Genomic DNA, 24215 nt, shown 5'->3' on the forward strand with positions numbered 1-24215 from the left:
CATGTGAAACTTCTTCCTTTGCTCCTGTTGAGCATCAGGACAAAGGTACAGGGATCCCTAGGGCTCATCTCCAACTCCCGCAGGTGATACCCTCCATGTATTAGTGTTGTTACAGCGGTGCTTAGACCCAGCCAACTTGCACGCAGCATTGGACAGAGGTTGTCTTGAAGGGTTTACACTGCAAATACAAGCTCATTCCGCAGGGTGCACTGGAATGTTTCAGATGCAGATTATCTCCATAGAGATGCACATCCACATCAAAGCATTCTCACCTGTACATAACAAAGCCCAGCAGTATTTAGGCTCCTTCACTTGCTTTCTTATAGGGAAGAGTGATCAGAAGCAAAAGCAAAATGGCCCTTGCTGAGTGCAACCTCAGCACACCTCTCACCCTGACTGAGGTGTCTTTCCCAACAACAGATTCCCTTCTCCTGCCCAAATTCCTCTGCACGTTTATCTGCTAGTGATTTGCTTTCTCTTTCGGCTTTGAGAAGATACAACGAACGTTGAGCGCATGAGACACATGGGAAGGGTATCACACATTTTAATAGCTTCTTACTGCAATTCAGTAATTCACTTCTTACTGGTCCATCACTGTACCAAGACAGCTGTAGACCTTTCTGACAGAGCACAACTCATTTAGAAGCAATGAAAACAGCAATGTATGGCACGTTAATGATGCTTCCAGCCTTGGAAGACCATCCATCAGCTTTTTTTAAAGAAGCATGGGCAGATCATCTGTTTTTTTGCATAACACCACCTGAAACACAACAGAACTTCATGAGGATGCACATGACAAGGGTGATTCAGGATGATCTGCAAAGCTGGCTTTTTCAGCGAGAGATTCCCCTTTCACGCTGCTGACATGACTCTGAGGCTGTGAGGAGGAGGAAGGTCTCTAGAGAAACCACAGGGCCAATACTTGGAAGACAGCTTGCAAGACACTTGTCTTTCAAAAGCTGAGGTCACTGCAGGGTTGTGGGACCGCTGTGGTGAATGCCTGCTGATTCTGCAGAGAAAACCAGCCACGGAGGGAGCCCGTGACGATGGATTGCGAAGGAGCTGACCCAGCGCCATGGGTGATGCTGCTCTCCATCACCCTGACCTCAGGGGGGTTTCTCAGAAGCCAAGGAGTGGCTTGGAAGGACTGATACATGGATCACCTCAGGGACAACCAGCCATGAGGGGCAGCTGCTTGCTGCAGTTGCATTGTTCACGTTCATCACAAGGAAATAAGGTTCTGTTTAGAAAACAGAGATCCCTTTTCATGTCTTGAAGGGGGGTGACAGGTCCACAGGCACTGCAGCACCGCAGAGGTCAGCTCCATGCTCCATCTCTAAGTCTGTCTCATTTGGTTACCAGCTTAGCAATCCTCACCTTGAATAGCTGCACTACTTGAGCTCCAGGAAACTTCTCCTGCTTATACTAAGCACATATTGTACACTAGGCACACAGTCAGCCAGATACTTCACACTTGGGATAATAAACTTGGACCTAAACTTCAACTTTGACTGTAACTCATCTTTAACTGTACATGAAGCTGACTTTAGTTTGCTTTCATTGTCTTCCTCCCTTCTACTAAGTCACTTGGCTCTCATTAAGACACCTGATTAATACACTGAATTAATACATGAGCCAGATGCCTTTCCACAAGCAAAAAAGATGCAATACACACGAACTAGGTGCAGTCTGGTTAAGACATGAATCATAACCTGGAGCATGATACTGAAAATAAGACAGGTTGGAAGGGTTTGTTAAAGACACACAGCACTTTGAGTAACTTTGCAATGTACACAGCTTCAGAATCTATGATCAGTAACCTCATAGAGCATTTTGGGACTACTTCAGGTACGTCATTTCAGAAGGTACCTGCTCAGCTTCTAGCTGATTTAAGCACATGTATCCCTGCAAACACATGCACATCCACACACACGCTCTGTTTCTTCTGCAATATCTGTTTTAAAACACACGCACAAACACTCCTTAGTTAAACCCATTAGCACTGCAGACAATGTTGCACATTATTCCACCAGACTGCACCTCCCTCTGCAAAATTACAACAGCTACAAGCAACTCAGGAGGGGAAAAAAACCCATTTGTGCCGTTTAGCATGGAACTGTAAGGAGAATTGTCAATACATTAAATCCCTAAAAGCTTCACAGCTCTGTGAAGTTATTAAGCTTTCCAATAATGAAAATCAGCTCAAGAGCAGTGCAGTGACCGTACCTGGGAAGCATCTTTGTCCCCGGAGCCGCTCCACTTTCCAAAATCCCTATAAACTCCTGTTGTGCCCGGCTGCCAACTCAGGTTAATAATAGCAATGAGCCATATTCATCCAAAACCACAAGACTGTCAGGTGACATATCAAGAGGTCTGAATTTAACTCAAACAAAAGACTCTCCATGCTGCAACGCAAAAAAAAAGAGGCTTAATCCTAGCAACAGGAGCCCAGAAACCACCTTCAAGGCAGCAGCTCTCCGGGGCGCACCAGAGGCGTTGGTGCGGGGCTGCGGCCGCACTGCCCCGGAGTTTCATAACCCCAATCCTGCCCCTCCATCCTGGTGCACAGCCCAGGAAAACACCGCTTCCCCGCTCCGGTGTCTCCTCCGGTGTATTGCTGCAGAGATCAATCTAATTCAGCGGCAGGCTCAGCGCTGGACATGGCAGCCCCATCTATCCTCCTCCTCCTCTAGCGATCCCGATCCCAGTGGAGTCTCATGACCCCCGGCCGCCGTCGGGAATTCAGCTCGCTCGTGGGGGGGAAAGCACCGCAGCCTCCTTGCAGCCTGCACCCCCCTCCCTCCAGCCTCTACATTCCTGGGAACGCCGGGATGCTTGTGCCGGGGCCCGGGCAGCGGAGGCAGAGGCCGAGGGGTGGAAGAGCGGGCGCTGACAGCCATCATGTGACGCTGCTGTCAGCGCTGCCACCTGCAGCCGCCATCCGCCACCGACACAGCGCCAAGGGCTCCGAACGCCGAGCGGCACCGGGGGATGCTCGCGGGGAACGGGGAGGGGGAAGCGGGGCCATAGCGGCTCCGGAGCGTGTCTGCAGGAGAGGTAAAACCCGTCCGGGTCCGGCCATGGTGGCTGCACCCCCTCCCATCGGCTCCGATACGAACAAAGGCAGCACTGTGTGCCCTGCGCGGGCTCATTGATATGACAAGGGAAGCATCGGGAACGTGCAAGACGTTGGAGAAGAGAAGGCTCAGTGGCTTTTAACAGCCGTCAAATACCTAAAGGGGCTCCAGGAAACCCAGAGAGGGGCTTGGGACAAGGGCCTGTAGGGCCAGGCCAAGGGGAATGGCTTGAACCTGCCAGGGGGGAGACTGAGCTGAGCTCTTAGGCAGAAGCTCTTCCCTGTGAGGGTGCTGAGGCGCTGGCACAGGGTGCCCAGAGAAGCTGTGGCTGCCCCATCCCTGGCAGTGCTCAAGGCCAGGTTGGACACAGGGGCTTGGAGCAAGCTGCTCCAGTGGAAGGGGTCCCTGCCTGTGGCAGGGGTTGGAGCTGGAGGAGCTTTAAGGTCTCTTCCAACCCAAACGAGGCTGGGATTCTATTCCTGTACTATTCCATGGTGAGTGGATGGCTATATAGGTTTGCTTCTGGGGGGGAAAGATGTAAAATAATGCCCACAACGAAATCCTGACCAACCCCGTATCTATAATCAAGGTTTCATGACTGCTCTTGTGGTAACCCAGGCTATGCTAGGAAGGCTGCCTGGTACAGCATAAAAGCAAAGAGCTGGCTATTTAAAGAATCCTTTTTTTCCCCACTCTAAATTGTAGAGGAGGAACAAGGGAGATGGACAGGGAAGGGAGGAAGGAACCAAGCATCCAAAAAAGCAGTGCACATTAAAAGCCATCAGGTCTTGTTACAGGCATATGTGGGGCCAATCATTCACACTATTAATTTTATATTACTTTTGGACAAAAGTGAAAGAATATATAAAGGAAGGAGGCTGGAGTATCATAGCTACTACTTCAAGAGGTTTTTTTCCCCTCAGTGCCTTAAAACCCTACAGGTTTTGCAAATATTTCAAATACAAAGGCAGCAAAAATCCATTCAGCATCAGGATCATCTGTTCCATTGCATCCCACAGCACTAAGTTTAGGGCTGTCAATGATTCCCCCATTGCAAAAGGTAGGTGAGCAGATGCACTTGTTCATGGGCTCTGGCCCAAGACCCAACAATCCCAAAAGCCCAAGTGATGCTTTGCTCTCTGAGATAGATTCCACCACAGAAAACTGAGCTCCCTCTGATGCTAGTATTAAGTTCAGAGATAAATCCTTCATCTATTGACACAACAGCAGTTTTACCAATGCTTTATAGAAATGTAGTATTTTAATGTTTGGTGCTGGGCATGTTTTGACACAAAAGCACTAAAACTAAGAGACAAATACTTTCTTGGTCCCAAATCCAAAACCATTCCCTTTCATCACCATGAGTGCTTCCTAGGAAATTCCTCAGTCAGAAATGAAGAGTCAAGGCCCTGGCCCCACAAAGACACACACTGCAGACTTGGCTCTTCATACCTGACTAGTGCCAGGGAATTCAATGGAATTACTCACATGAGCAAAATGGGGCATGTGCTGTTTACAGGACCTATGCCTTAAAGCAAGATCTTGCCTTTAAAGCTTAAAGTGCCAAGCCTTGGGAGTTGTAAGCAACATCTGACCTCTCCTACCTTCCTGATCCAGTGCAAGCAATGTGCTGTGTGCAGTAACTTTCCTTACCTGTGTGGCAAAGGCATCACTCCCTAAAGGTTACTGATGTCAAAAGTGACCTTTTTTCCTTAGACATGCAATGGTGAGAAGTTCAGGGGCATGTATTATGTAAACATTTATTTCCAGGAGGAACAGCTAAGGTTTCCATTTTCCCTCAGGGTAACCTGATGCGCATTAAAGACAAATGCTTTGAAAGTGGACGCAGATTCCATCCACCAGGAAAAATACTGGAAGGAATTTCTCTTCACACAGAAACAGACTCAAAGAAGCTGTGGCCAGATCAGTGCACACTCACTGCTCAGCGAAGGACTCCAAGCACTCAATGTGGGTTCATATACGCTATCACCATTCCCACATCAGAGAAAGACCTTGGGCCTCTAAGATGTAACACACACCATCCTCTTCTCTAGGTGTATATCCAGGCACAGTGGACATCTTTTTCACTGATCTGGACCAGAGGAGGTAAGTTCTAAGAACCAGCATCTTGGTTCTAAATTGCTGAGGACATCCAAACCAGTGCTGTTTTAAACTTGGGCCCAAGTATGCACTCAAATCCAAACCTCCTGGCCACCAACTGCAGACACAAAGCCCCGCTCAGGCAAGGTCCTGAATACACTGAAAACTACTGCAAAGGTTCACAGGCAGCTTTTGGGTATAAATCACCTGATTTAAAACCAAGCAGACAACAGAGTTTGCTCCAACCACAGGCTAAGCAATGAAATGCTTTGGTTTTGGTCTCCATGGCCAAGTGTTTTCGGTCTTTCTCCTGAAAGAAGGCATCCCTTCACACATGTTGTAAAGTACACAACAAAGAGCCAGCAAGCCAGCCAAGAAATGTTTATTGCTGAGTACTGCAGGAAGGTAGGAGCTGGAAGCCACTCTAGACAAAGAGAGAGAAAACCAGTTAGGATTTGAGCTGAAATCTGACTGGGAATACTTGGATAGCACTTCTCTCCGAAGTACTCGCCTTGTAGGATCACCACTGAGGGAGACTTTAACAGTGCTTTCTGTGCATTTCTCTATCCCTGCAACAAAAATCCCCCTGGATTCCTCCCAGACGGAGAGGAAGAGCGGGCAGGATTAAAGCACAAACCCTCTGCACACAACCAGAGCACAGACACATACCTGCACGCCCCATAGATACGCACACACAAACATGAGCCCAGCCAAGGGTCAGCAAGAGCCAAGATGATGAGGAAAATCACTGCAACCTATGTGTGGGCTCTACAACACCCAGGGCACATTTTCTTTAAAGGAAACCTTTTTTAAAGGCTGAAAAAAAAAGGAAATTAAAATACTACTACTAATAAATCAAGAGAGAAGTGAAGTTTCTACATACCCAGGAACCTCACTAGCAGCAAGAGGTCTCATGACTGGATTAAACTGTCTCTACCAGCAGTGTAAAGGAGCATCAGCATAAATACAAACGCCTGGGAGCATTCCTGGAAGGCACAGTGTGGAATATCATCTTTCCCTTAACAACATGGATGCTGAGGCCTCAGCAGCTGGACCATCCCTTCACTGCTGTGATTTATCAAGCCATGATAAAAGATGCTTAAAGCAAAACTAACTATCAAAGCAGAAACCTGACACACGGTTAAGCTGCTGGCACATTGGTGTTTGTTTTGTATCGTGTTTCCAATTGCAAGCCCACCATAAATAAGACGCCAAACAAACCTCCTTAATACCAACTGGTACTGGGAGACAAGAGGTCATTTTCCCCCTGCCGAACAGTTAGTGCATTGTGCCCTCTCGGGTGTGCACAGCAGAACGATCTTCTGCTGCAGCTATTAAAACTGAAGTGTAAATAGTTCGGTATTGTGTGTGGTTAACGGAAAGTTGGGGAGAAAAAGGTTCCAGGACAAGTTGCTTTTGATGCACATGAATCGTCGATGGAAATAAAGAATTTTCTAGAAATCACACAAAATTATCTGGTGCGGGGTTTTTTTTCCCCTCCTTTACACTGTGTAATTCTGGATACATCTAGATAGGTTTTTCAATCCTTAACTTTAGACATAAAACTAACTTCTGCTTTCCATCCCCTCTTCAAGTGTCAATGACAGTATGACTCTCAGTGACATGCAGCATCTATATTTGTCCAATACACAAGTTTCCAGTGCACAATAAAGCAAACTTGGCCCCTGAAAAACAGCATTTACATTACATCTGAGGCACCACTGCTGAGCATTACTGGTATGATTAAAAAGTGACTGTTTCACAATGCTAGAAAGAATAAAACCAAGCTCACAGGCTTCCACTGCAAAATCTGCTTAGGTAACTTACTGGTGAATTAATGCTTCTTGTTTTGGAGATCACAGATGATACACAATGAATAGAAAAGAACATACACTGGAGTCAAGGCTGACTGCAAGAATTCTGTTGCCATGAAAATGAAGATATCTTAGAGGGATCTCTATAGCTCCGCTACTGCTGACAACTCCAACATTAATAAAAGCAATAAACCCTTGACTGACTCCTGATGTAATAGCAATGCTTTGGTTGCGGAATCTCAACATTTTCATGTGTTTAATAGGCAAACACTGAATTCCCTGTATTTATCTTCAGCTTTGCACAAGAGCCTGTAGGGCCAGGGCAAGGGGAATGGCTTGAACCTGTCCGAGGGGAGACTGAGCTGAGCTCTTAGGCAGAAGCTCTTCCCTGTGAGGGTGCTCAGGCGCTGGCACAGGGTGCCCAGAGAAGCTGTGGCTGCCCCATCCCTGGCAGTGCTCAAGGCCAGGTTGGACACAGGGGCTTGGAGCAAGCTGCTCCAGTGCAAGGGGTCCCTGCCCGTGGCAGGGGGCTTGAAATACCGCACCATGGAGCACCCAAACCACCGCTACCTCCAGCACCAGCGCTCGACAGCACTCAAACCACCTGCTCTAGATCTGCTGTAGAGCCCAGCGCATACCGCATGCACCCTGGGAGCCCTCCACCGTGTCAGGGTGGATGCTGCCATCTGCTTACCCTGATTAAAACATCCTGTAGTACTTGTTTTGGGGGTTTTATAAGGGGAAAAAATACTGCCTTGGTGGTGAAAGTCATACCGCGAGCTGGCAGCACGGGGACCAGAGCATTCCTTGGCCCAAGGCCATGTCCTGTAATTGATTAAGGTGGCTGCACTTGTGACTGAGTGATAATTGAGAGCCCAATAAATCTCCACACAAGTATTTGCCACTCAGGGATGGAAAGCGATTGCTGGGGACCCCTTGGAATGGTCTGCGAGTGAGAAGAAATACAACTTGTATTAAAACCATCAAGAATCCCCCTGGACCACTCGGAACCTTCTTGCCCAATGGTCACATTGTCTGTGTAAAACCCAGGAGTGTCAGATGCACAAGGACTACAGCTTCAAGCTTCCAGCTAAGTCACTCCAGCACAAATCCAAATCATTCCCATTCATCAAGAGTTTGTTGAGTGCTTCCAAGTCTTCTCTTCCCCCTACCCTAATCCCAATTAGCTGCACAGACAGCAGTGCTTTAGCTGAGTGCTGTGATTTTTTTTCCCCTCTGCAGGAAGAGGAGAGGGAGAGGAGAAGGAAAAGAGAAGGGAAAGAGAAGGGAAAGAGAAGGGAAAGAGAAGGAAAAGAGAAGGAAAAGAGAAGGAAAAGAGAAGGAAAAGAGAAGGAAAAGAGAAGGAAAAGAGAAGGAAAAGAGAAGGAAAAGAGAAGGAAAAGAGAAGGAAAAGAGAAGGAAAAGAGAAGGAAAAGAGAAGGGAGAGGAGAAGGGAAAGAGAAGGGAAAGAGAAGGGAAAGAGAAGGGAAAGAGAAGGGAAAGAGAAGGGAAAGAGAAGGGAAAGAGAAGGGAAAGAGAAGGGAAAGAGAAGGGAAAGAGAAGGAAAAGAGAAGGAAAAGAGAAGGAAAAGAGAAGGAAAGGGTGCTCAGGGTTCCTGGGAGAAGGAGGAAGACAGATGTAAGTAGTTATTCTCCAAAGATTCACCACGATCAGTGCCTGAGCAGCCTTTTACTCTGTCCCTCATGTGACTGTTTAATTAGGTGTTGATTCACTCGGTCATGAGACACAAGGAAACAGGGCTGCAAGCCCTCACGTCAAAGGAAAAGTAATGCCTGTTCTGCCAGTTTCTGTATTAGCAAAGCACAAAGGGGACATCCAGTTCTGAGAAGCAAAACTCATGTTTCCTTGACAAAAGCCAAACCATCAAATCACTTCACCCTTTCCATGTGAATAAAAAGAGGACCTAGGATTTCCTTCGGAGTGGGATGCTTGTGAGCTCCCTGACTATCCATCATGTCCACAGTGTGAGCTCCTGGCCAAGCTCAGGGTGTGCCCTTCATCTGGTAACCCAGGTCCAAGCTGCTGCAGGATGCATCCCTGCTCCTGGGGTTGGATTGTTTGACTCTGACAAAATGAACACAAGCTGCTTTGCTGTGGCTTCATTCCTGGCTCTTAACGCAGCGTTTGAGCCTTCTTCTTACCCAAAAAGCTGTTCTGTTATGGGGTCCGGTTGCCACAGCAACAGGCTTTTTAAACTATCAAGGAAATTCTCAGCATATGGTAGAACAATTTCCAAGTGTGGGTATTTGCAATAGGAAAAGCTGGCGGACCATTATTCCTAAACCCTCAGTTCAACTGGGTTTGACACAGGGCTAATCCCAAAATGCTGCTTTCAGTCTAAAGCCTGGTGTTGGAGAGGACTACAGTGAACTTGAGCTTCCTGGCTGCGACAGCAGGTCACTTATCAAGACAGTCACATATAATTAACAGACGATGCTCATTTTTCCAATGAAGGTGACATTTAAGCTCAGTCACTAACACATTACATGACCAAAGCCTTTTCCTGAAGAATACTGCCTTAAACCTCTGCTCTGTAGCGTCTGAAATGCTGTGTTTGTAGTCTCACCCTCCTCATTTTGGTAGATTTAACTCAAAAAAGAAATCAGGCTCTGGATCAGCAGCTTATTTAAAACACATGCCTAAGGCTGAGCACATGAGCGGTTCGTTGGGAGCAATGGAACCACTCACATGCCTCCAGTACAGCACATGGCTTAAGCAGAGTGCTGACTCAGACCTATCCCCCCTCAGCTTTCACCAAAAGCCCATCTCGGTTACACGGAACAACTGCAAACTAAAGACAGAGGATGATTGTATAAACACATATAACAAACTTGATACTTAGGAAACGAAATCCCAGCCTGGCCTATTCGTTTCTGATGCTCCTTTTTATCAATATCCCATGAGTGAGATACTGGGAGATGCTCCTCATCAACCCACAACTGACACCGCTGTATTTGTCACTTGGCATCTAAGCATCCTCCAACGCCTTCGAAAGGCCAGTGCTTGGACCAGTTCCGTGACCTTTCTGCACATGGAGCAGTTCCTTGCTTCCATGAGAGCCTTTCACCAACCCCTCAGTTAACCCTCAAACAGGTCACCAGGAACTTCACCGCATGCCAAGGCTACTGCCTGGCTCTGCACAGAAACAATGAGGGCACTTTCATAGACCTGCCAAATCCATCCCACAACTGCTTTTCAGGAGGGAAGACTCTTCTCACCCGGCTCCAGCCTGGGATTGAACATCCTTCCCTTACTGGCTCTACAAGTTGAACGGGCCCTACATAATTTGCTGAAGGAATGAGATCTTGATATTCCAACAGCCCCAAGACTACGGTGAGGAGCCTACACTGCTAATTCTCCAAGGCAAGAGTCATGCTGCTCAACTGTTTTCCAAATTAAGCAGGCAAAGGTGACCTGAAACTATTTCAGGTAGATCTATATAGAGCAGACACTAAAGACATTGCTTGACTTCACTTTTATGTAATTCATAAGGACAGGAGGACAAACCAAAATCAGATGCTTGAACAAGCCACACGGCCATACAAGTTCATTTAATACCTGCAAGAACAATGGAACAGCCTGGCATCTAACAAACCAATGCACTAGAACTGGGAGGTCCTCAATACTTTGGTTCCCCAAAGCAGAAGAGCACTTCAGCATGCTTTTAGCTGTCAGCCACTTGTGGTTCCTCTGATTTTATAGAAGCTGTTCAGTCTTTAAACCAGGCTTAAAGTGCTCTACTGGGTTTGCAACAGAGTGCTTTGCGCACTGCCATGCTGACCTCTGTACTCTCAGATTTCCCCTTTGGTTTTCTAAATCTCACTACATGCTCACAGTCTTGGGTTTCTAAGAACGGTAGAGACGGAATACAATGTAGGACTGGCTGTTGCCCCGCAATTATTAAGCAGAATAAGCTTTTCAACACAACTGTCCATCTAGAGGGATTTCCACTGCAGAACAGCTGAATCACTCAGGTCTTACTGAGGGTTCCACAAGAGGTTGCACATGCAAGCTCTGAGCATCAGCTGAAAACAGCTCCTATGTGTCCACAGAGCTTTGCTTACTCTTAAACTCTTGGTCTGTGATACAGAAGTTGCAGGTCGAGCTCAGCGTGCCCTCCCTGGGTATCAGCACTGAAACTCACTCCAAACACACACCTTCCTTATCGCTGGACTGAGCTGGAACATGCAGTCCAAACCAGCTCTGCCTCACCGCTCACAGAATCAACAGAATCCCTTGATAAAACCTACATTGTTCCATTGGGAGAGGTTGTACTTAATCAAGATATACATATATATATACACATATATATATAGCGTATGTTCAATAAACCCCTTTCTGCCAGTAGCACTGGATTTGCTGAGGATGCAGCTCCAGACAGCCCCAGCCAATGCAGTTTGCCAAGAGCATGGCTGGGGCACCTCCTGCCTGTCTCCTAGAGGGGTCGCAGCAGAATGAGCCATTTCCCAGCTCAGCATCAGCTCCTGCATCTTCTGTAGTCCACATACTGCAGCCTAACAAGAACAATAAAGCATTCACTGGTTCCTCTTTTGCTCTCATTCAGAAGTATTTTTCTTGCCTCATCTGTTTCCTCCCTATTCAGTGCATCCACACGAGCATCTCTAAGATGCGGGAGCCCGAAGCAGCCTAGTGCTGCAGGTATCCTGCCGTGAACCAAAAACAGCACCACATGAAGCTATTTATTCTGCTGCATCAACAGGAAAGGCAGGCTCACGTGCTGGACAGCAGTAGCTGTCATTGCCACCAGGACACTTTGGACTGGGTTGTTTGTAGGATTCTATTTATCTTAAAGGAGCTGCTGGCAAAGTAATCACTCACTTGGCTCTTGGTTTCCTTTTCCCCTTCTCATGCTAGCGCATGGCATTTGAAGTGACACAGCAGTAACCCCAAACAGGATGCACCCTACTGCTGGTGGCTGGAGGTGGAGGGGACAGCACAGCACCCAGAGGAAACCTGCAGAAGGGGGGGGGAACCCTGCAGGACTCAGCACAGAACCAAGAGGAGAACAGAAAAATAGAAGGGACAGGGAGCTGGGCTGAGTAATTTTCTTCCTCTCTTTGTATGCATAAATACAAGTTTCTAAAGCAGAGCACTAAACCACAGGGATGATGAGGGAGAACATTACGAGGGGCAGGGAATACCAAGCAGAAAGAATCCTGCAGGATGTATGCATGCATGCATTAAGTCACAGCAGCACCATCCACCAGTTCCAACTGCATTTACACACCTATCTTTACCTTCCTGAACACAGAGCAACTCCAAATCACTACCACTTTGTACTCACTACACCTAGTCCCATTAAAGAAAATCTGATGGCACGGTTTAAAATACGCATTTTCAGACTAACCAAAATAACTCATCTGAAGAAAAATGCACATAAGATACTACCAGAAAACCTACTAAAATTTACAGCATATCAGTTCTATACCACAGCAGTATCATTGCTTATCTAAAGAAGTCTGATAAACATTTATATTTCTATAAAGCCACAATCCTGTTACAGTGCCTTAGATTTCTTCTAATATTATTTTCTTTACATTCTATACTTCTCAATGATGTCTGGTTTGGAAAGAAAGAGGTCATGAGTTCATGATGAGCATCCCCTGTGTGACTAAAGAGCACATGAAGTTAAGAAACCAACATGCCCAAGTTCTCAGTATCTCAGCCCTCCATGCTGTCAGTGGAACAATTTCCTTTTCTACCCAGAAAGTGAAGTCACTTCCAGTAACTCACAGCTGCTGAAATATGTTTAAGAACTGAAAAAAAAAACCACACCCAACCACCTTTTTCTGTCTGACTATTTAAGTTCTATGCCAGAGTTCGGGCTGCCTTTAAACAGAAGCACCGCAAGCCAAGGCACTGTCCTAACATTTGAGGCACTTTAACTCTTGTCTTGGGGGGTAACAGTGTTCTTTTCCCTGTAGGAACAAGAAGCTTCTGGCTGCCTCTTTCCTGAGCAGCTTCTCAGATGTTCAGAGAGTGTCACTGCACTAGAACAAGTTCCAGAGGAGGAGCACGCGCTCCCCCCGTGCTCTGCAGCCTCTGCTCCCTACACACACGGTTTATAATCTGTGCCCGTGTGTCATTAACACCTGAACCAACACTGGCTTTCTACCTGTTTCTGGAACCAGGTTTCCTGAAAAGGGGTAAACAAGCCATTGAGCCACGTCTGGAATGGCAAGAACATTGCCTAGGTAGGGCTTGGAGGGGGGCAGAACCACCAACAAGGACCTGGTTCCTGTTTGATAGTCCCTTTCTCAGGCACCTGCTCACACGTGCTTCCTCTAGACTGATTCCTTGCTCTTAATTACCCCCAAATAAACTCAATGCTGAGTCCATTTTCATAGAACCCCAGCTTGGTTTGGGTTGGAAGGGACTTTAAGGCTCGTCCAGCTCCAACCCCTGCCACAGGCAGGGGCCCCTTCCACTGGAGCAGCTTGCTCCAAGCCCCTGTGTCCAACCTGGCCTTGAGCACTGCCAGGGATGGGGCAGCCACAGCTTCTCTGGGCACCCTGTGCCAGCGCCTCAGCACCCTCACAGGGAAGAGCTTCTGCCTAAGAGCTCAGCTCAGTCTCCCCTCGGGCAGGTTCAAGCCATTCCCCTTGCCCTGGCCCTACAGGCCCTTGTCCCAAGCCCTTCTCCAGGTTTCCTGCAGCCCCTTTAGGCACCGGAGCTGCTCTAAGGTCTCCCCTTCAGGAGCCTTCTCTTCTCCAGGCTGAATAAGTAAATGAAAAGGTTTTCTAAGAGGAGAGCGTACGACTGAGCACAGAACTGCAAGAGCCACCGCCTCCATAGGTGTGGAGGCTAAAATGAAAACCAAAACAAGCATCTAGCAAAGAAAGCAGCTGCTCCCATGGGCAATGCTCAAACCATACACCCTGCTTGCCTTAAAGTGGGAAATGACACGGGAACCGGGGTAAAGATACTGCTCAGGCTCAAACAGGCACAATGCCAGGACCTAAAGTCAGGGCTGAACGGAGCTCAAAGTTTCTTCATTTATCAACTAAAACAGATGGCAGAGAACTGTAATTTGGCTCCCGTTTCTTTCCAGTTATATATCACACAAACTGAAAGGGGAGAGGGTTTGTGGTACTCTTACAAGTTTTATGTTTTGTTGACATTTTGGCTGGAGCAAGGGAAAGACATTTGAAGAAGCTGCTAACAAGGCACACGCAGATCTGGAGGAGTATCGGGTACCATGAACACGCAGGGCACAAACAGTACCTATAGTAAAGGAAATAGGATTGTTTCTGTGATGTATTTTCATAGAACCATGGAATGGTTTGGTCTGGAAGGGACCTTAAAGCTCATCCAGTTCCAACCCCTGCCACAGGCAGGGACCCCTTCCACTGGAGCAGCTTGCTCCAAGCCCCTGTGTTCAACCTGGCCTTGAACACTTCTGGTCATTTTAGACCAAACATCACTGCTGACAACATTGTGGAAACATCCTGGAGAAACAGAGCAGGAGGAGCAGTGTGTGATGGATCACTTCCACACTTCAGGATGGCTGCTTCCAGCAAAGGGTGCCTCCTGCGTCCGCACTCGTGCTACAGCCCATCACACAGCACTGCTGGGTTGTTCACTGGCTCAGGCTGAAGGAGACAGGGATAGCTACAGCTGAGCTACTTGTTACTGAGCAGCACTGGCACCACTGCAGAGTCCTTCACCTATACAAACCAGGGGCTGCTTTCAAGGCTATAGTTTCACAAACAGCTACTACATAAGAGCTGAAGGATACCCAGATTATCACCCTGGAAGCATGGGGCAAGGCTGTTTAAAATAACCAGCTTTTACATGTAGTCAAACTGCTTGAAGTCCAAAAGTGTAATTACCTCATAAGGGCTATGAAATTACTTATTCAGAGGAGACAAAACTCTGTACAAACACAGTGTCCTCACAAATGCATGTTACATACAGGCACTGTTAATATCCTCTATGTAGCCTGTGTAGTATTGTGTGCTGCAATCCACGTGTTTGAACAAGTTCCTCTGCGGTGCAGCACACTGTGAACACTGGTGTCTGCAGCAGCTATGGGTGTCAGAACAGAGAGAGCCCGTGCTGCTTCTGACGCAAGCATGTGGAATCACCTCCATTAAAGCCTGCAGTTGGGCACCAAGCAACAGCACAGGGCATTGTTGGAGCAATAAATCAACCCTTTTCCACACAGAGACTACACAATAACTATTCACACTTGGCGCTGATCAGAATACATGGGGGCATGTATTTTTAGGAGCAAGTGATCAGTCCCACTGAGGGAACTGCCCCTTCCGAGCGTGATCATCACAGTCACATTCCCGAGGCAGAGTGGGATCAGACAGATTCTGTGCAAATGTGGGTTTTTCCAAGGAGTAATTCCATATGTGAATTGTTACTCAGTGCAAGGTGAAGCAGCTGGTGCCTTAGCAAGTCATGTACAGATGAGTAAAATGACTTCCTGTTTTTAATAGGCATAACCCCCCCTCTCAGCAGATACTTTATAGATTAAGATTCTTTATCTACACCACAGCGTTCTTCAGGCCCTCAGAGACACACTGTGCTCTTGGCCAGCTCCTAAGCCCAGCGCAACCAGGCTGTGGATTCGCTGCTGCAGCCGAGCTCTGCATTCTTCCCGACGTTACTCACTACCATGTGATCCTGCAGACGTCCTGCTCCAGATGTAGCAACAGGAGGGAGCGCAGCCTCCCAGCACGAAACCACCGTGTGCATTACTTTCCACTCCCAAACGGCGCTTCTGAAGGGGTCACCACCAGTGTTGGGCCAGGCTCCGGCTCCCCACACCAGCTGCAGGCTCCGAGTCGCACTGGACCGGTTTATCCCGGAACAGAAGCCTGAATCCGGCCAGGCTGTCACCAGCAGCATACCCTAACTCAGAAGGGTGCACACAGCAAAGGATAAAGTCCTTTGAAAACACAAGCAGGACGATGCAGCAGTCAAGCAGAGGAGCTGGCCGCCCCGAGAGAGCAAGGTTTACAATGTGAGGCATGTCAACACACCTTTGGGCACTAGAGAACGAAGGGAGGGATTGTTTGAGAGAAGGGGAAGCCCTCACGTTGAACAAACAGGTACACACAGACCAGGCTCTTGGCACATCTTCATACCCCACGACCTCAACTGGAGAAGAATGCGAAAAGCCAGCGCCCTTATGTTTGCAGAAACCCCTTCTTACAACACTTGCTAGTGTAACCCAAGTGCAAACAACCATTTTTACTCCAACACACCCACCTGTACATTTTCAGACATGCAGAAACCATGGCATGGAGTCACCACTCTCCTTCTCCCACAGTGGAGATGATGGGCCAGCTCACCCTGTCTCCACAGAACAAGGACCAGAGCAGGGTCTGTCTCAGAGGCCAGCAGACATCCACACGTTCCAGAGGGAAAACTGCCACATTTGCTTGTCTGGCACATACAATTGGAAATCCCAAAACCATTGAATCCCAGCCTGGTTTGGGTTGGAAGGGACCTTAAAACTCATCCAGTTCCAACCCCTACCATGGGCAGGGACCCCTTCCACTGGAGCAGCTTGCTCCAAGCCCCTGTGTCCAACCTGGCCCTGAACCAAGCAAAACTCAGAATGAAGATGAAAGGATTCACCTGATCAGCTGGCAAGATCCAAACCAGCACCATGGCCTGAAGGCCCAACCAGCAGAGATCCCAGGGGCAAAAACGCACCATGGGATTCACTCAGCCAGCCTCTCCTCAGAAAGACTGTAACTTAGAGGAAGGAGCTGAACTGCTGAGAGGGGAACCAAGAAAGCTGCTGTTGCAAGGGCAGCTCAGCAAGGCAGGAGACCGCAGGCATCCTCACACAACCCGTGCCATCCCAGGAGGAGGAAGCGGTATCGCAGGCTGGGAGGAAGTCGAAGGCAGCAACCTCGTGATGTCCACTAAGGGCAGCACAGCCTCGTGATGCCAAGTCCTCAAGTCACCACCACGGGAGATGCCAGTGTGAAAGGCAGTAAGGGTGACCCTTAACTTGTGTTAGCTCATTCTGCACCTCTGCCTCCTCCAAAAAGAGCAGGGAACAAACGAGCAGAGGGCTTTCCCAGTGCACTGTTCACATTCCCTGCTCCATGGGAAGAAGCTGAAGCAAAGCAAGGGCTTGGCACGGTGTATTCCCAACGGGGCAGAGGCCAGTTTTCTAAGGCACAACATCAGGTAGTCACAACAGCTTTCACATTATTTGGTCATTCTTTGCATTGCATGCACCAAGCATGATGAGGGCATTGATCCAAGGCAATTCCTTTGTATCTGGTAGTAGAAGTATCACCATATGGACCACTGACCCTCTGATCTGCAGCACCTTCAGCCACTGCACAGACCCAGCTCACAGCACCACCTTATCTAACATATCATTCTGAAGGAGATGCTGGATGTTCTAGCACGTGCCTACCTGGAGAAGCACTTGGGAGACCTACAGTGGTGTCAAGGAGGGCTTGGAGAGAAGTTGTCAAAACCTTCCCTGTGCTCCAGAGGTGCTTACTGGAACCTATTGATTTGTAGGTCTCTGCTTCCAAGACAAAAGCTGCCTGAAAGCACTTGGAAGGTACATAAAAGCTCAGATGACAGGAAATGCACAGCAGAATTTGGCAAAAAAGCAGTATTTTGGAGAACAGCAAAACACTGCAAAACACAGGCCAAAGTCATCACAGCCACAGAGAAAACTGCACATAAATCAGAGTGAAAAACCTGCTACACTCAAGCTAACAAATGCAACCAAAAAGCCAAACCCAAACTCTTGCAGAGATATTACGGAAGAGATGGATTTTTCTATAAAAGACAAAGCCTAGGGGACATTAAAAGGCCAAAATGAGCTTAATAAAAACACAGGAACATTTCTGATGTTCAAGAATGCGAAGAGCCTTAAAAAAATTAAGCGACAAAAGCTTTTTAGATTCATCACAGAAGTGGAAGAGAGGAAAAGCTGGAGCTATTGCAAAATGAAGAGCAGCTGAAGCTCCTTCTGAAGATAGGCTTGGAGGTGATGAAATTCCAGGTGTTTTACAGCTATTGGTGATAGAGTTGCAGAAGGCCAGATATGAACAAACATCAGAACACACGACTGCATTAACAGCAGGTCTCGGTCAGGCTGGGCTGAGGCACTGATGGCACCTTGAGGAACAGCTTTGAGGAGCCTCATGCTTAGGAATGTCCTGGCTGTGCTGCCCACCAGGATAACAGGGCTTGGGAAGGGGTTTACCTCCCTTGTCTATACACAAACCAGTTGGTTTCGATAGAAAAGCCTTGGGCTGGGTGGAATGGGAGACACTGTTTGCTGCTGAAGGTTCTATCACTAAGAATCTGGCACTTCAGTTGTTGGCTCTGATCTCCTTCAGCATCTCACAGAGCAGGGCAGCCTGTGGTCATAACCCCTGCTCTGAGCACAGGAGGGAGAAGCACAAAGCAGCCCCTGTACCACCACCTCACACACGTCACCAGTGCCTTCAGAATAATGTGAAACCTTACCAAGAACTCATGTGGGTAAAACTCGAACTGGGAAAGTCAATGTCAAGACAACTTTCATGTTCCTCCTTCACCTTACTCCAGCCTCCACTTTAAAAAGTCCCCAGCTGCACATCCCTAAATGTCTCCAAGTCTGTCTGCAGCTTATTTCAAGAAGTTAGCTCCTGATTCGAGCAGCATTTATGCTTTTACACGACAGCACACAGCATTTCTGCCATGCAAGAACAATAGCTCTACAGAAGAACTGGCTCATGAAGCATCTTTGTAGTGTGTGACCCACTTCCAGCTCTAGGTTTACTGCAATTCCCTTGATGAACCCCACTGCCAAAAAGCATGTGAAAAGAAACAAATCTCAAGATACCATTTAAAGTCACTGCCATGGAGAATAGAAAGAGCCTGGGCTGATGGGGGACAATGCCTAGACACACTTCAGGAAATACCACTTTGCAGCCAGCCTTAGGCCTTTCTTATCTCAGGAACCTGGCAAACTACTCCCTTAATAAAAGAGCAGCATGCACTATAGAAAGACCCCAAACCCTCATGTTTCCAGGATAATGGCCTTCTCCATAAATGAAGAAAACACTTGAAGTTACCTATTCCCGTATCTTCCCCCTTGGAAACCTGCACTCCTCCTCAGAAATACCCATATAACCAAAGCAAATCCCCAAAGGAAGAATGTGCCTGAAGGAGCTCCACACCATAGGGAAGACTCGAAACTGGAAGGGGTTCTTTCAAGCTTGAACAATTACCCCACAGCTGTAACTCTACAGCAGGTGATTCCACAGGATCAAAACAGTTTGCAAACACCAGTGGAATGCCCCTGGGGGCAAGATGGCTCTTTAGAGCTCCCTAGATTAATATACATATATATAAAAATACATATGTTAAGTGTATATATATAAAAACATATATATTGAAATGACATTGAAATTTTATTGAGCTGCAGCATAAAAAGAGCTGCTAATCAATAACTCCTCTATCCCACAGCTAGGTGGGAAGCATGTCTAGAGATGCAAGGGAACAAATACCTGACCTTTACACATAAGATGGAAAATCCCACTGAGCCTCCCTTATCCATGCAACCCCAAAAGTACCAGTCCCATAATCCAGTATTACAGGACCATCCCTCTCTCTCTGCAGGAGGTTAATAGTGCTCCAAGGGCCATTACTCCCTCAACAGACACACTCTCGTGCAGAACCCCTGCTGCAGTCCCTACAGCTGTGTTTGCCACTGGAAATACTGCCCACACATCTTCATAACAAAGATAGAAAGCCTGAGAGCTGTCAGGATTTACTGAGCTTTCGGCTCAGTACTGAGCCTATTCTGAAGACCACAACTCTGGTATCAGATTTTACCACGTAATACTTTGCAGAAATGCTTGGCTGCTTCTGCTCAGTTTAAGGAAGCTTTGATGAGATTGTTTCTGTTTTACTAGGGAAATCGATGAGAAAATCATGGCACAAGGCCCATTTAACTGCTACTTTGAAACGGGCAGACGGTTCAGACAGGTAGAGCAGACAGCTCACATAAAAATACATAAAGCTGTTCGCAACAGGAATACTTTGATTCTGAACCACAGAAAACAACAGACCTGAAACCACATATTCTTACCAGCTATACCAGCCCAAGCCTGGGCTGCGCTGTCACCAGCAGCACCCGTGCCAGATGCTACAACATGGCCAAGAGCTCCTATTTATAGTAAAAGTTACCCTCAGGGGAAATCCACTCACGTGAGGAGCATTTGCAGCAGAGAGCAGGTACCCTGCACCTCGGAACTGAAAGGTTTGCCTCTTCCCTGGAATACCTGCAGGTGTTTCTGTGCTGCTTCTAAACAGATTTTACCAGTGAAGCCTTGAATGTTGAGCTGCACCGAGAGGTTTCTGTCTCAGGGCCAGGCTTGCCAGTTAAACTAGAGCTGGAATACTAATGTAGAATGGATCTGTTGTGATTTCCTAAGGCTTCTGCTGTAAAATAAACGGGGGGGGGGGGGGGGGTTTATTTATATATAGAAAATAAATATACAAACATTTTATATTTGTATACATTTACTTTATATATTTATATATAAAAACATTAACGTCTCCAGCACCTAGCTCTGACGGATTTTACACAGTCTGGTTAGACCCAAACTCCTCAAGTTCCACAGACAGCACAGACAAGAGATTCCAGGCAGGAAAAGGAAAGCCCTAAACAAACCAACAGCAAAACAAAATAGGTTTCCACTGAAAAGCATTTATTTCTGCAGCATCATAAGCTCTGATTAAGTAGAATTGGTGTCCTGGTAAAGCTTCCCAGTAAGCCTGATGAACATGTAAAATGTATTCACAGTCAAAGAATAAGCATCAAAATCATCCTTAAGTCCTCAGCTCTACTAATGTCACTGTCAGAGGAGTTGGGCTTTCTGTCCAAGTGCACATTATTCACAAAATACATCAAGAGAATGGATGTATTCCTTAGGGTTGTTCTCCTCAGGAAGAGGACAAAGCTTTAAAACTGAGGACAGAAATAACAGCCCTCAGAATAATTCTGTTATTTAGAATATAACCAGACAGTAATACATCAATCCACAAACATAACCTTGCCCAAATGTAAGTGATGAGGCTGTTGCCTTCAAGTGTACCGGAACCAAGAACAGCCTGCAAAGCCAGAGTGCTTGTTCCCAGTCTGCAAGGGCCCGGCTGTAATAAATAACGGCCTGTGTATTGTCCAGAAGTCCCACCAGGAACTGATAAGGCCAAACACAGTGAGGATTAACTGGAGACTTAGTCCTGAATGGAAAACGAAAGCAGCCCTTAGGCAACATGCCCAGGGGGCATCTGTATTAGTCTTCAGAAAACAGTATTTGGCTCCTGAAGGGTCTCCCACCCATCCCAAGAGCCTCTGCCAAGGAGCCATCAGCCTCCCCGGGGGGTTTTATACCTGTGGGTCTGCAAAACCATCCAAAGAACTGCAAAATCACAGCTCACATCAGGAAGTGAAACAGCGCTACATGCACGGAGGAGGGAAGAGCAGGCAGGGAAGCACAGAAAGGTCTGGGTTGGAAGAGACCTTAAAGCTCAGATTGCTCCAAGCCCCTGTGTCCAACCTGGCCTTGAGCACTGCCAGGGATGGGGCAGCCACAGCTTCTCTGTTCAACCCATTCCAGGGCCTCAGCACCCTCACAGAGAAGAGCTTCTGCCTCAGAGCTCATCTCTATCTCCCCTCTTCCAGCGACATTTTATTTGGATTTCACACCCAGTCTGGTGCAGGAGGATGCAGGTGAAGAGGGAAGAAGAGACCCTGCCAAGCACTCACTATCACTCCCTTCAACACAGCCTTGATCCCTGTATTTCTGCCCCAGGGTGTGCACTACAGATGTTGAATCCACACAATCTCCTCATAAACCCATCACTAAGGGAAGAGGCAAGGCAATTGTACAAAGCAGCCCTCACACCCCTTCCCCACCAAGGGGCTCACCCCAGTTGTTCAGCTGACTTAGAAAATGAAAGACACATGCTTAAAATGGTTTTGTCTCTTAAAAAAGACCGTTAAAACAGGAACCACATTGACAGGACACAGCAGAGAGGTGCGTGAGCAGCTGTGAGCAGTGTCTATACAAGGTGTTTGCCAACAGCTAAAAGCACTTTAGGTACTGCCTGGGAGCGTGTCCTGATTCCATAAGGACTTAAGAGACCCATCAATATACCCTGTGAAAACCATGATGCTGAAATCACTGCAGATACACCATGAACCACCTGAACTGCTCAGCTTAAAGGTTGGACCAGATAATCCTCGAGGTCTCTTCCAACCTGGTATTCCATGATTACACCACTGCAGTTAGAAGGAACATCCCACCACACAAAATTAAGCCACACGAGCCAGAGAACTCCCCTTACATCAACCCAAGCACTGATTGATCATTTGCAGGTAACACACTGAAAGAGGGCAGGTGGGAGGAGAGCTTTGCCACCCTGTCTGAAGCATTTCAAGCAGCCCAAAACTCTTTACCAATGAAGCACATTGTATTTGCACCCAGTGATCTCTGCAGGCTGCCTCCTCCCCACGCCAGCCAGGACCGGGGCTGCACGGCTCTAGGCACAACCCACTCATGGAACAACACTCATCTTACAGACACAAAACTACCTGCTCCTAAGAAAATGAACCCCCAGGAAGCCCATTTGCAGGCCTCTGAGCACAAAACAGAGGGGAGCCGCTCCCTGCACCAAGCCCTATGCAGCTCCACGAACTGGGGCCACCCTGTCCATGGGGTTTGGGACCCCAAAGATGCACACAAAGGAGGGTTTGGGACACCAGAGACAGGGTTCGGAACCCCTCAGACATCCAAGGGGCAGGGGTTGGGACCCCACAGACACCCTATGGGGAAGGTCTGGGTCCTCTCCGAGGCCCCCCCTACGCGGGTTCAGGGCTCCTGCTCCTGCCCCCCGCGCTGTGCTCGGCACCTCTCGGCCGATCCAGTTCTGCCGCGGTTCAAACACGACGAATTCCACCAGAAACCCTTCCCCTCTCCCGGCAGCGGCCAGAACTTCACGTTCCCCCCCCCATTCCTCCACGTTCCCGAGGCTGCTCGCAGGGGATCCAGGCGGAATGGCGCCTTGCCCCGGCCCGCAGCATCCCCGGAGCGAGCCGCGGGGGGCCGGGGCCCCACACCCGCTCCTGGAGCGGGGACCGCCGCTGGTCGCGACCGGGCGAACCGCGCAGGAAGGCGGCGCCGGGCCGGGGCTGAGCCCCGCTCCGCACCGGGGGCCGCGCTGAGGGGAGGCAGCGGCGTGAAGGAAGGGGGGGAGCACGGCCCAGGCTTGAGGAGAGGCGGCCCCGACGTGGCGGCCCCAAGAGGGGGAAAGCTCCCGCCCAGAGCCCGCCTGAGGGGCCAGAACCGGGGCCGCGAACCGGGCCCGCTCAGAGCGCCCGGGGGGTGAGGAGAGCGGCGGAGCCGCGGGGAACGGGGCAGGGAACTCGGCGGCGAAGTTCGGGTGAAGGGAGGAGGGCGGCCCCGCGCTCGGTTACCTGAAGACACAATCGTCCCGGGCGTCCCTGGCCGGGGAAATGAGCCCGTGCTTCTTGTTGAAGAGCTTCTGGAACAGGGTGGGCGGCATCTTGGGGCTCCGCCGCCGCTGCCCCCGGCAGCCGAGGCGCTGGGCTCCGCGCAGCGCCGTCCCCTCGCCGCGGCTAGTTCCGCCCGCCCGACTCCATTCGGTGTCACAGTCATATGACAGACATTAGTCACCCGCCGCTGCCGGGAGGGGAGGGGAGGGGAGGGGAGGGGAGGGGCGGGCCGGCGGGGCGGGCCGGGAGCGGCGGCCCCGCGGGGGGAGCCGGAGCCGCAGCCGAGCTCCCCTCCACCACCACCACGGTGGGAACAACCCCGCGGGGTCCGCTCCAGCTCCTGCGGCCGCAACCACCGCGTCCGGAGGGGGGGGTGCGGGGACGCGCGGCAGCTGCCCCGGTCCGCGGTGGGAGCCGGGCGCGCACGGCAGGGGCAGGGCCGGGGCCGGGGTGTTCCCCGAGGGGCGGTGATAACGCGGCGCTGTTGTTTTCCTCCCTCCGAGGGAAGCTGGAGGCAGACGCAGCAGAGAGGCGAGGTGAGGTCAAGAGGCAGGCGCCAAGTCCTGCTCGGCTCCGCTTTCCGGTCCTCTCCTGCGGGGACGCAGCGCAGGAGGGTGGCTGATTGTGTCCCAGACAATCCAGCTCCTGCCCCGCTCCTTCCTCCCGTGTGCGTGA

At 49.0% G+C, this 24215-nt stretch overlaps 1 protein-coding gene across 3 annotated transcripts in view; it reads right to left on the reverse strand.

Annotated features, from left to right (window-relative positions):
- The window catches only part of FNIP1 (folliculin interacting protein 1), a 66799-nt gene extending 43080 nt beyond the window's left edge, over positions 1-23719 (reverse strand). For 2 of the 3 annotated variants that reach the window (XM_061347931.1, XM_061347915.1), the window contains exon 1: positions 23502-23719. In XM_061347931.1, coding sequence (XP_061203915.1) covers positions 23502-23590 — 89 coding nt within the window. In that variant the 5' untranslated portion in view covers positions 23591-23719. Of the gene's footprint in view, positions 1-2226; positions 2667-23501 lie in introns of those variants that run through there. The other variant, XM_061347923.1, reaches the window with a different exon arrangement.
- Between the last annotated feature and the right edge of the window lie 496 nt (positions 23720-24215).

Source organism: Neopsephotus bourkii, unplaced genomic scaffold (assembly GCF_033783945.1).
Source record: "Neopsephotus bourkii isolate Nb327-2 ecotype Australia unplaced genomic scaffold, CSIRO-AGI_Nbou_v1 NB_52, whole genome shotgun sequence".
Taxonomy (NCBI): domain Eukaryota; kingdom Metazoa; phylum Chordata; class Aves; order Psittaciformes; family Psittacidae; genus Neopsephotus; species Neopsephotus bourkii.